At 42.7% G+C, this 12,436-nt stretch overlaps 1 protein-coding gene across 6 annotated transcripts in view; it reads left to right on the forward strand.

The window, feature by feature from the left end:
• The window catches only part of LRCH1 (leucine rich repeats and calponin homology domain containing 1), a 199,518-nt gene that overhangs the window by 165,814 nt on the left and 21,268 nt on the right, over positions 1 to 12,436 (forward strand). For all 6 annotated transcript variants that reach the window (XM_027588833.2, XM_027588829.2, XM_027588834.2 and 3 more), the window contains 2 exons: positions 4,099 to 4,208; positions 8,115 to 8,252. In XM_027588833.2, the coding sequence (XP_027444634.2) occupies positions 4,099 to 4,208; positions 8,115 to 8,252 (248 nt within the window). The remainder of the gene's footprint in view (positions 1 to 4,098; positions 4,209 to 8,114; positions 8,253 to 12,436) is intronic.

The raw sequence follows: 12,436 nt of genomic DNA on the forward strand, positions 1-12,436 counted from the left end.
GATAGCCTGTGTCTTTTGACTGGGGCATTTAGCCCATTTACATTCAGGGTAACTATTGAAAGGTATGAATTTAGTGCCATTGTATTGCCTGTAAGGTGACTGTTACTATATATTGTCTGTGTTCCTTTCTCATCTATGCTGCTTTTAGGCTCTCTCTTTGCTTAGAGGACTCCTTTCAATATTTCTTGGAGGGCTGGTTTCATGTTTGCAAATTCCTTTAGTTTTTGTTTGTTCTGGAAGCTTTTTATCTCTCCTTCTATTTTCAATGACAGCCTAGCTGGATATAGTATTCTTGGCTGCATATTTTTCTCGTTTAGTGCTCTGAAGATATCTTGCCAGTCCTTTCTGGCCTGCCAGGTCTCTGTGGATAGGTCTGTTGCCAAGCTAATATTTCTACCATTGTAGGTTACATATCTCTTCTCCCGAGCTGCTTTCAGGATTTTCTCTTTGTCTCTGAGACTTGTAAGTTTTACTATTAGATGTCGGGGTGTTGACCTATTATTATTGATTTTGAGAGGGGTTCTCTGTGCCTCCTGGATTTTGATGCCTGTTTCCTCACATTAGGGAAGTTCTCTGCTATTATTTGCTCCAATATACCTTCTGCCCCCCTCTCTCTTTCTTCTTCTTCTGGGATCCCAATTATTCTAATGTTGTTTCGTCTTATCGTATCACTTATCTCTCGAATTCTGCCCTCGTGATCCTGTAGTTGTTTATCTCTCTTTTTCTCAGCCTCTTTATTTTCCATCATTTGGTCTTCTATATCGCTGATTCTCTCTTCTGACTCATTTATCCTAGCAGTTAGTGCCCCCACTTTGATTGCACCTCATCAATAGCCTTTTTTTATTTCAACTTGGTTAGATTTTAGTTCTTTTATTTCTCCAGAAAGGGTTTCTCTAATAACTTCCACGCTTTTTTCAAGCCCAGCTAGTATCTTTAGAGTCATGATTCTGAACTCTAGGTCTGACATCATACTAATGTGTGTATTGAGTAGGTCCCTGGCTGATGGTACTACCTCTTGTTCTTTTTGCTGAGGTGATTTTTTTTTGTCTTGTCATTTTGTCCAGAGGAGAATAGATGAAAGAGAGAACAAAATGCTAATAGGTTAACAATGTCCCCAGCAAATATACTGTATACAAATCAGAAAAGATCTGAAACCAGGGGAAAAGAAAGGGAAAGAAAGAAAAAAGAAAGAGGAAAAAAAAAAGAAAAAAAAGATAAAAACAAAAACAGAACAATACAAAAAAAGCAGAATATGATCAAATATGATCAGGCTAATGCATAGATCAGTGCCACACACTAGATTTTGGGCGTATTTTGGTCTGTTAGAAAAAAGTGCCTCATAAAATTTTAAAGGAAGAAAGACATATATGTACAAAAGAAGGGTTGATACAATGAAGGGATGGAAGAAGACTGTAAAGATGAAAATTATAAAAGATTTTATAAAAGGAATTGATAAGATAAGTTGTTTGAAAAAAGAAAGAAGAAGATTTAAAAAAAAAAGAAAAAAGGGAGAGTACGTGATCAGGCAGGAGACTAGAACAAAGCCATACACTAGTGATTTAGGGTATATTTTGATCCATTAGAAGAAACTGTATCTCAAAATTTTAAAGAGAGAACAACTTATATATATATGCCAAAAATAAGGGTAACTACTATGAAGGGATAAAATATGACTCTAAAAATGAAAAATAAAAAATGTTTTTTTAAAAAAGGGATTGATAAGATGTTGGTTGAAAAAGGGGAAAAGAAAAATTAAAAAAAAACAGTTAAAAAAATTAACTTTGATGAACTAATTAATCATGGTAAAAAAAAGCCATGAATTCTATGTGCAGTATTCCCCTAGCGCTGGAGTTCTCCCGTTCTCCTTGATCGGTAAACTTGGTCTTGGCTTGCTGGCTGTTCGTGCTGATCTTCTGGGGGAGGGGCCTGTTGCTGTGGTTCCCAGATGTCTTTGCCGGAGGCGGAATTGCCCCTCCCTTGTCGGTCCGGCTAAGCAAGCTGCTCAGGTTTGCTCTCAGGAGCTTTTGTTCCCTGCAAGCTCTCGGTACAGCTTTGGAGGACCGGGGTGAAAATGGTGGCCTCCCAATCTCCACCCGAGGAGCTGAGAACTCGGGGCCCCGCTCCTCAGTGCGCCCCCAGAGAAAAGCAGTCACTCCCGTCTCCCTGGTCTCCGGCCGCACTCTGTGCTCACCCGGCCTGTGACCGAGCGTTGCTATCTCTGGCACCCGACCCCGTGTGGAGTCTCCAAACCCAGCAGATCCCTGCGGTGTGCTCCCGCTCCGCTCCTCCCAGAGGAGGAAGGGGAGTCTCCCCGGATCTGCCGCTTGTTGGGTCCCTGCTGGAGGAGCAGCGGCCCGACTGGGCCGCGGATCACAGTTTATGGCAACCCCGAGCTGAGAGCCCGCGCCTCGGCTCCATCTCTGCAGCCGGCTTCCCCGCCCCGATACCTGGGAGCTCTGGCGCACTCAGGCACCCCTGGTCTTTCTGTGACCCCAAGGGTCCTGAGACCACACTGTCCCGCGAGGGTTCTATCCCCCGCTTAGCCACTGGAGTGATGTCCCTCAGCGGAGCCGACTTCTAAAAGTTCCGATTTTGTGCTCGCGGCTCTAGCACTTGCCAGAAGCAGTCAACGGAGGCCCCCTCCCCCGCCGTCTATCCTCCTGAATATCGCCTCAGATTCCCTTCTCCGCACGTCCTACCTTCCAGTAAGTGGTCGCTTCTCTGTTCAGAGAGTTGTTGCTACTCTCCTGTTCGATCTCCTGTTGAGTTTGTAGGTGTTCAGAATGGTTTGATCCCTGTTCAGCTGAATTCCTGAGACCAGACGAAATCCAGGTCTCCTACTCCTCCGCCATCTTGCTCCGCCCCCAAATTGAAGTAACTTTTTAAGTGGCCTGTAGGAAATATTTGTCAGAATAGAATAAAAGTTGCATGACCTTGTTTACATGATTTATATTATGGTGATCAAAATTACTGGAATTGTAGTACCCATGCAGCCTTCCCTGTGGTTGTGGTTTTTAAAACTGAAGTTCTTTGCCCAAAACTTCCTGGAGGGCTCCCCTACCCCACCTCGCCCCCTAAGCCCACATGCAGTCTGAAGGTCTATAGTACAGGAGGGGCAAATACAGCTTTTACCAGCACCTTGCTCTCCCTCCTGTGTGAATGGGAAATTGACAGTCTCGATGGGATACAAATCTCAAGGGAGAAAAAAAATTCAAGTTTAAATCTGCACTGGGCTTTGTATCCTAATAAAAAGTGATTAAAATCCTTGCTAGAATCACCATGCCATATGTAGAATATTGTGTACCTTCTTTATTAGTCTTTACAAGATGTTATCCTTCAGAGGTTTAGAGTATTTATTTTCTCTGGAGCCCGAGGCTGGCCGCCTTTCAGAGGGAGCTCTGCTGTTAGTTGCTGTTTGTGATGGTTGTAATTTTAAAGACGCGAAGCCAAGGATGATCTCTTAAATTGCCTCTAATCTTGCCAGCTTTTCTAAAAGAAGTCTATGGTCATCTCTAAAGAACTAATTTTCTGGATATCGTGTCAGTGATGTAATAGAAGGCAGAGTTTTCCCACTCCACACTTAAAATACGTAGTAATCCTGTGTATCATCACTTAGTTCTTAACTCAGGCTTATAAAAAATTTTGGCCAACAGAAATAGTAACCTGTCCTCATTTTTAATGTGTAAAGCAATTCTAGAGTCCTCTTCTTTGAATAAAATTATCTGAGTTGATGAAAGGATCATGAAACCCCAAGGATACATGAACACTTAGATGAAAGCAGCAGGAACATGAGAGAGGGGACATCTGTCAGAGCTGTGGCCTGGCATGGGTCCAAGGATGACCCACACCCTTCCCTGGATTCAGTCTATTATCACCAAAAATACAACTGTTATTAGTCTGCAAAACTCAGTACAGTTTAAAATATAATCTTTAGAATATTCAAATCAAGCCTTCTGTGTGAAGTCAGAATTTGTTTCCATGAGTGCTAAGTGCATTATTTGAGGGTAAACTATTGATTTAACGTCCATACGAGTAGTCCTATATGGCAACCTGTGGTAGGCACTCAATAAAGGCTTTTTTTTTTCCTTTTTATTACAGTGTTTCTAAGACCTCAGAGAAATTTGGAATCTATAGACCCACAGTTTACAATTCGGAGGAAAATGGAACAGATGAGAGAGGAGAAGGAACTGGTGGAACAACTCCGTGAGGTACCCCAGAAACAGTCCCTCCCTGAATACCCGTTCTCACCCAGAAACAGTCCCTCCCTGAATACCCGTTCTCACCCAGAAACAGTCCCTCCCTGAATACCTGTTCTCACCCAGAAACAGTCCATCCCTGAATACCTGTTCTCACCCAGAAACAGTCCATCCCTGACTACCTGTTTTCACCCAGAGACTGTCCATCCCTGAATACCCATTTTCACCCAGAAGACAGTCTGTCACTGAATACACGTTTTCACCCAGAAACAGTCCGTCCCTGAATATCCGTTCTCACCCAGAAACAGTCCATCCCTGAATACCCGTTCTCACCCAGAAACAGTCCATCCCTGAATACCTGTTCTCACCCAGAAACAGTCCATCCCTGAATACCTGTTTTCACCCAGAAGCAGTCCATCCCTGAATACCTGTTTTCACCCAGAAACAGTCCATCACTGAATACCTGTTTTCACCCAGAGACTGTCCATCCCTGAATACCCATTTTCACCCAGAAGACAGTCTGTCACTGAATACACGTTTTCACCCAGAAACAGTCCGTCCCTGAATACCTGTTTTCACCCAGAAACAGTCCGTCCCTGAATACCCGTTTTCACCCAGAAACAGTCCCTCCCTGAATACCTGTTTTCACCCAGAGACTGTCCATCCCTGAATACCCATTTTCACCCAGAAGACAGTCTGTCACTGAATACACGTTTTCACCCAGAAACAGTCCGTCCCTGAATACCCGTTCTCACCCAGAAACAGTCCCTCCCTGAATACCTGTTCTCACCCAGAAACAGTCCATCCCTGAATACCCGTTCTCACCCAGAAACAGTCCCTCCCTGAATACCTGTTCTCACCCAGAAACAGTCCATCCCTGAATACCTGTTCTCACCCAGAAACAGTCCATCCCTGACTACCTGTTTTCACCCAGAGACTGTCCATCCCTGAATACCCATTTTCACCCAGAAGACAGTCTGTCACTGAATACACGTTTTCACCCAGAAACAGTCCGTCCCTGAATATCCGTTCTCACCCAGAAACAGTCCATCCCTGAATACCCGTTCTCACCCAGAAACAGTCCATCCCTGAATACCTGTTCTCACCCAGAAACAGTCCATCCCTGAATACCTGTTCTCACCCAGAAACAGTCCATCCCTGAATACCTGTTTTCACCCAGAAACAGTCCCTCCCTGAATACCCATTCTCACCCAGAAACAGTCCATCCCTGAATACCTGTTTTCACCCAGAAACAGTCCATCCCTGAATACCTGTTTTCACCCAGAAACAGTCCATCACTGAATACCTGTTTTCACCCAGAGACTGTCCATCCCTGAATACCCATTTTCACCCAGAAGACAGTCTGTCACTGAATACACGTTTTCACCCAGAAACAGTCCGTCCCTGAATACCTGTTTTCACCCAGAAACAGTCCCTCCCTGAATACCCATTCTCACCCAGAAACAGTCCATCCCTGAATACCTGTTTTCACCCAGAAACAGTCCATCCCTGAATACCTGTTTTCACCCAGAAACAGTCCATCACTGAATACCTGTTTTCACCCAGAGACTGTCCATCCCTGAATACCCATTTTCACCCAGAAGACAGTCTGTCACTGAATACCTGTTTTCACCCAGAAACAGTCCGTCCCTGAATACCCGTTTTCAGAATTGAGGCAGCATTCTATACGTTTGAAAAATAGACTTTGAAGCGCTGCCAAAAGGCCTCATTTCAAATCCAGCCAGGTCACCTCCTGACTGATATTGGGCAAGTCACATAACATCCCTGATTTCAGGTTTTTTCATGCATTAAAACAATACTTCCCATCTTAGTGGGGTTTTGTGAGGAATATATGAGATAATGGAAGTTGAAATACATATGGATAAAACCTAGTATTGTTTCAATTCAGGTATGCTCTACAAAAATACGCTGTCATTCTTTTACTTAGCAATAACATTCCATTAATTTAAAAATGTTTATCCTTACCCTACTTTGTATTCCAACTGATCAGAACTTTATAATCAGGCATTTAAGCAAAGCATTTGAGATCCTACCCAGAATGAAGTCTTGTGCTAGGTGCCAATGAAGATTTTAAGCTTGGTAATGGCAGGGAACATGGCTATCTTATTCTCTGTATTTCTGTTCCCACACAGCTTCTGGTGGGCACTCTGGAGGTATTTGTCTATCCTCATGGATACCTCTTGTATCTAGTTCAAGAGCTCATATATATGTAAATATATGAAAAATCAAATAGCAGTGCATGGGTCGGTCGCCAGAGAACACATGGATATTAATTATTAAAGTCAGTGCACCATGAACTGCTTCATAAGTTCTTTATATTCAAGGACAAGTACAATAGCCATGGACCAGAAGAGTATAAGAAGGTCTAGAGGGGATAGATTTAAGGTACATCTTCTTCAGTCACTGGGTGATTGACTGCTACTGTGTACCAGGCAGTATTCTAGGAGATGGATATAGGAGAGAACATAAAGGTCCCTGCTGTCATGAAGCCTGTAGTCTATGAAAAGAGATAGTAAATGAGAAGGAAACAAATAAACATATAATTTTAGATGGCAATGAGTTCTGCAAATGAGAACTGAATCCCGTAAATAAAATCAAAGTTAAATTAAATTAAGGTAGGTCCACACCTTTGTTGCTACAGATGATACTTTATATATGGTTTAGCAGGGGGTCAGGAGGAAAGAATTAAAAACACAGAAACCCCTTCCCACTGCTTTAAGTCACCGTGGTTGGCTCAACAGTCCCAGGGAGAAAGACCTCTGTGGTTTGCCTAGAGTATTTGCATGTGCTGTAAATTTGGGAGGTGAACTTTCAGAGGAAGGTGAAAATAAGATCAGAAGCTGAGACATGCCTCTCAAAGAGTGACAGTTTTATTTTAAAGTGTGGGTTATGCTGGTTGTTTACATTTTCATTTATGATATAAAATAAGGGGCTGAAAGAGTGTACAGAAGAAAAGTAGGTGTCTACACACAGGACCGTTTTGAGAAGGAATTACGTGACACTGTTTTATGCACTGGGTTTCTAGAGCTTCATTTATTCCAAATCTCCAAATTAAGTCATTCTTTCTTGGGCTGTTATCCATTTAACAGGAACCACTGTTATAAAACAGAAACTTGTATTTGAAGTTCAGAAAGTTAATTTCTCTACTTCTGCTTCTGAGAAGATGGAACACTGTTACCCTCACTAAGTACAAGTAAAAACCATGGACATTATATATAAAATAAACATAAGAACACTCAGAAAGGTAGAGAGAAGACAGCAGTCTGGCTAGGGCCCCTCGGGACTAGAAATGACACCATGGTGAGCTCTGTGGGTTTTCTTTTTTGCCTCATATATCTCAGATCTGGAGCTGAAGTAGTTGGAAACCCAGAAATGCTAATGGGCACAATTTCTTTTAAAAGGCCACCCAAAAGCCATGGGATCTGTGTCACTGAGTATGAATTTATAATTATCTCAAAATAGAAAGTTCAATTTTTTTTTTAAGGGAGAAAAATTGATTTCTCAGCTAAAACATAATCTAAGAGAAAAGCATCCCTTAGTCCCTCCTCTGCCCCTGGCTGCCTGTCAGAACCAGTTGGACCTGCTTTCTGTTGGTCACCTCATTCTGGTTTTATATTTCCATAGCCAAGGCTGAGGCAACATTGAGCTCAAGAAGTAATCCGGTATTCCATTCACTCAACTTATTAAAAAATTTTAGGCACAGCTGAATTTGTTTTTCTACAGCAGGGTTTTTACTGTAATATCTTTTGAAAAAAGTTCAGTAATGTCAGTGTTTTCCAAGTGTTCCTGTTGTTCTTCCTCATAATGAAGTTAATGTCTCAATTCATAAATACCTGTAACTCTGTTTGACCCTCCATTGCCTGATGACACCTGGCTTCCCTCTGATTCCTCCCACAGAGCATCGAGATGAGACTCAAGGTCAGCCTGCATGAAGACCTGGGGGCCGCACTCATGGATGGCGTGGTCCTCTGCCACCTGGTCAATCACATCCGCCCGCGATCTGTCGCAAGCATCCACGTCCCCTCACCAGCAGTTGTAAGTAACACCAGATAAAGGGAAACTAACTTTCACATAAGACAGATTTTGGGGGGACAGTGTTGTTTGTTAAAGTTGCTGCCAGGGTTCCCCAGGACCTCAACAACTGGAAGAGTGGAAAAGAAAAAGCTCTGAATGAAGCAACATTTTCACCTAAAAAGGGAGAATATATAAATATGTAAGTGCCAGGAAAAGAATTTATTTCAAAGATAAAGCACATCATGTTAAAGGACTTACTGGTTGGGGCACTAACTTTTAAGGCTGTAAGGACATAAAGATTCATTTCTCACTAGGGGTTATTTAAACAGTGAGAAGTCTTTCCAGGAAGCTTTTTTGGTTGGTGGCTTCTCTGCTAAATGGAATCTCTTTCCTTTATTAGTCCCTGAGGATTTTAGGATGACTCTGGAAAGATGTGGTTCTCTGTAAAATGGCATTTTAAATAACCCGTCAAGCCAGAGGTTGGTCAGCCGGGCATTAGGCCCCACTTTGCTTGGGGTACACAAGATACTGGGGCAGCAGTGAGACAGGCTGATCGCTGAGACTCGGCTAATAGCCTGAAACTCCTCATGTCTGCTGTAGGGGAGATGAAGCTGGCAGTGGGAGCCGCTGCCTGTAGGTCACAGAGCTACGGGGTCACTTTTATGGTCATTCAGATGAGGGTGGGGGAATCAGGGCACAGCTTGTCTTTGGAGCCGAGGTCAGGTTCAGGCAAGCGGAGGAGAAAGAAGAATTTCTGTCCACACTCTTTGCTGTTCTTAGGAGCGGCAGAAGAGTTTAGGGGCTAAGAACGCAGGGTTTGGGTTCAAACTCCACATCTACTTGTCAGCCATATGACTGCAGGCAAGTATTTAACCTCTTTTCACCTCGATTTGTTCTCTATCATGGAAGTATTCCTGTGAGGATAAAATAAGGCTACTGCCTATGACACATGCACAAATGTAAGCCGTTGTTATCATTTGTCTATAGAACAGATTTTCAAAATTCAGAGCCCTAATGTCAAGGCACAATGCTCATAAAATATCACATAATGAGCATTTTTCTACCTCCCTCACCCCCAGGAAAGCCTCACGATGGCCTTATCTTTTTTTCTCTTTTCTTTTTAAATTTACATTCAATAGCTGACGTTTTCAGATGTGGGGTTCAGTAATTCATCAGTTGCGCATAACACCCAGTGCTTATCACATTGGGTGATGGGCATTAAGGAGATCACAATGGTATTTTTTATGCTTTCTTTTCTCTTGGCAGCAGGAGAGATTAACTGAGGATCACGTTCCAACTGTCAGTTTCCTTTCTATATTGTGGAACATATTCTTCCTCTGAAAAGTTGTACCACTTTTGCCTCAGAAATCAGAGGGGAGGGGCGCCTGGGCGGCTCAGTGGGTAAATAGTCTTCCTTGGGCTCAGGTCATGATCCCAGGGTCCTGGGATCAAGTCCCACATTGGGCTCCCTACTCAGCAGGGAGTCTGCTTCTCCCTCTCCCTCTGCCCCTGCGCCCTGCTCTTGCTGTCTCTCAGTATCTCTCTCTCTCAAATAAATAAATAAAATCTTTAAAAAAAAATTATGGGGGGGAGATCAGTTTGTCTTCTCTTTCAAATCCATCTCTAGCTTGCCTTAGTTTGGGCAGCAAATTCTATCCTGTAATCCAGTATGAAACTTTCCATTGTTTCCTACAAATAAGGTCCAAACTGCTGTAAAGTTGTCTGAGCCATGTGCCAAATTCTCATTTCATAATTCTTTCCAAATTATAAGAGAGAAACCATGACTCCTCATAGCTTCCAATTTGAATTTACAATTATATTAATCATAGTGAATATGAATCATGTATGTAAGTGTTTATATATATTTTTTATTATGTTATGTTAATCACCATACATTACATCATTAGTTTTTATTAAGCCTTCAGGAAACATGCTGCGTTCTTCTAGAAATCTTTTGGTTGTCAACCTATTTTCTTTTTTATTTATTTATTTTTAAAGATTTTACTTACTTATTTGAGACAGAGACAGAGAAAGCGTAAGGCGTAAGCAGAGGGGAGAGGCAGAGGGAGAGGGAGAAGCAGACTCCCCACTGAGCAAGGAGCCCGATGCAGGGCTCGATCCCAGGACCTTGAGATCATGACCTGAGCTGAAGTCAGATGCTTAACCGAATGAGCCACCCAGGAGCCCCTATTTTCTTTTCTAAATAATTTTTTTAATTGAAAAAATAATGGGAAATAATGCCCAACTAGAGAAAATACAGAAATGCAGAAGGAAAAAAAAGCAGCCTTTATTCCATAAGCCAAAGACCACCACTGTTAACATTTTGGTTTCTCTACGAACTACTAGCATCCTTTCTACGTTTAAGTTGTTTCTGAATTATGAGCTCCTCACATATACCATTTAGTAGTTTTTAAAATTGATCAAAACCTAGATATTTCCTCATGCCATTAAAATTCTTCAATAAATGCCCATTTTAATAACTGTCAGATATTGTACCTTATGTTATCATATCAGAGTTTTCCTTTTTTGGAAATACAGGCTGTTTCCAAATGTCCACTTAGCAGACATTCTTGAGTGAGCATCTCAGAGCCCCTCTGAGCAGTACGGCTTGCTGTCCTGGGCCGTGTGTCATTGTCGACTGTTTGCCCGGGCTGTGCTCTCTAATCTGGAAGGTCACTCTCTACCCTCTCTCTAAATTTCACCTTGCAGCCGCTCAGGCTCCTGTTTCTCCTCTGCTTCAGTGTCTACGGGAGCCACGCCACTCTTGACCCCTTGGAACGAAGTTAGATTCTGTTCTTTGCTTTTTTTTTTTTCTCCTGATGGTCATCTCACAAGTAAGGCCTATACCATACTACACTGTAATCTCCTTGAACGTATCAATAGTTCCAACGAGACTGGAGCTGAGCGCCCATAAGGATTGTGTGTTTCGCTTCCACACGTGCACACGTAGCCCCTAGCGGAGTATCTGACACCCAGTAAACACTCCGTTTGCACCATTGTAGCTACACCAGCGGCAGTGGATGCTTTTTCTACCCATGTTGTTGTCAGCATTAAGCATTTTAATTTTTCATTCACAAAACTAATACTGTCCATTTTTTTTAATGCCAGGCTGGTGTCATTTTGACTCTTCAGCCGATGGTGGGGTTGAACCTATTTGTGGCAAGTACTTTTCTACCCTAGACCCAGGCATCAATCGTAGAATGGGGCCCTCCCGCCCACTTCCAAAGATGGGAAATTCTCTTTGTGTAGCTTGAAACTCACCTCACTTGGGGCTAACCTAAATATTGTGAATGGTGTTGGGCATCTTTGGAGTTTCAGAACAGACCCCTTCCTCCCACCTAAATAATAAGTACATGAAGCAAGATGATGGGCCCAGAGGATTGGAGAGACAAATGCTAGGGTCTCAGAATGATGAAATGCCTCTGGGTGCCCCGACAGCTGGGCTAGCATCCGTACTTCTGGTATCCCCCTGTCACATTACCTCTGCCCATCCTTCCCTTTGCATGGGGTCAATGTGGTCTTGTCCTAACACATGCCAGGAAAGGGCCAAACCACCCAAGCAGCTCCTTGCCCCACTTTTGCAAGTCTCACGTTGAGGGGAACCATTTCCTCTCTAGCCAAGGTGGAGAATTGTCTGTTTAGCTTCCAAACTAAATTGTTCCACATCAGCAGGCTTTCATTCTTTCTGGGGGCTGGGGGTGAGGAGATAGGGATAGAAGGAGTCCCTTTTTAAAAAATAAATAATGTGCAAATGCAGATTTTTGTGATGACTGGGGTAGACCATCTAGAATAAGAGTCACTTCATGGTCACTTGCTGTTCACAGGCCAAAATCAGTCTTTATAAAACATTGCTTCTACACCTAGACTGTTGGAGTCAGTCATACTTGCTCCCTTTTTAAGGGAGGAGGGAAATATTAAAATTTAACAGTAAAGCTTTTAAACCTATTATATAAAAATTAAAATGTGTGAATCCAATGTACCTGCTTTCCATCCCACACCTCAGAGGTGATCTGTAACTACAGTCAGCTCAACTGTGAGTGGCCGTTGACTGGGTCCTAAACATCCCACCATTTTTATGCCATTTACCTCTATGTTGCCTCTTTGTTGTTAAACCCTTCACTTTGGTGGGAAGGAAATTAATTGGCCTGCTGAATTTAAACCTTCATATAGAAATATATTTGCTGATGGCAACAGGGGATGCTTAT

The sequence above is a fragment of the Zalophus californianus genome, chromosome 3, assembly GCF_009762305.2.
Source record: "Zalophus californianus isolate mZalCal1 chromosome 3, mZalCal1.pri.v2, whole genome shotgun sequence".
Classification (NCBI taxonomy): domain Eukaryota; kingdom Metazoa; phylum Chordata; class Mammalia; order Carnivora; family Otariidae; genus Zalophus; species Zalophus californianus.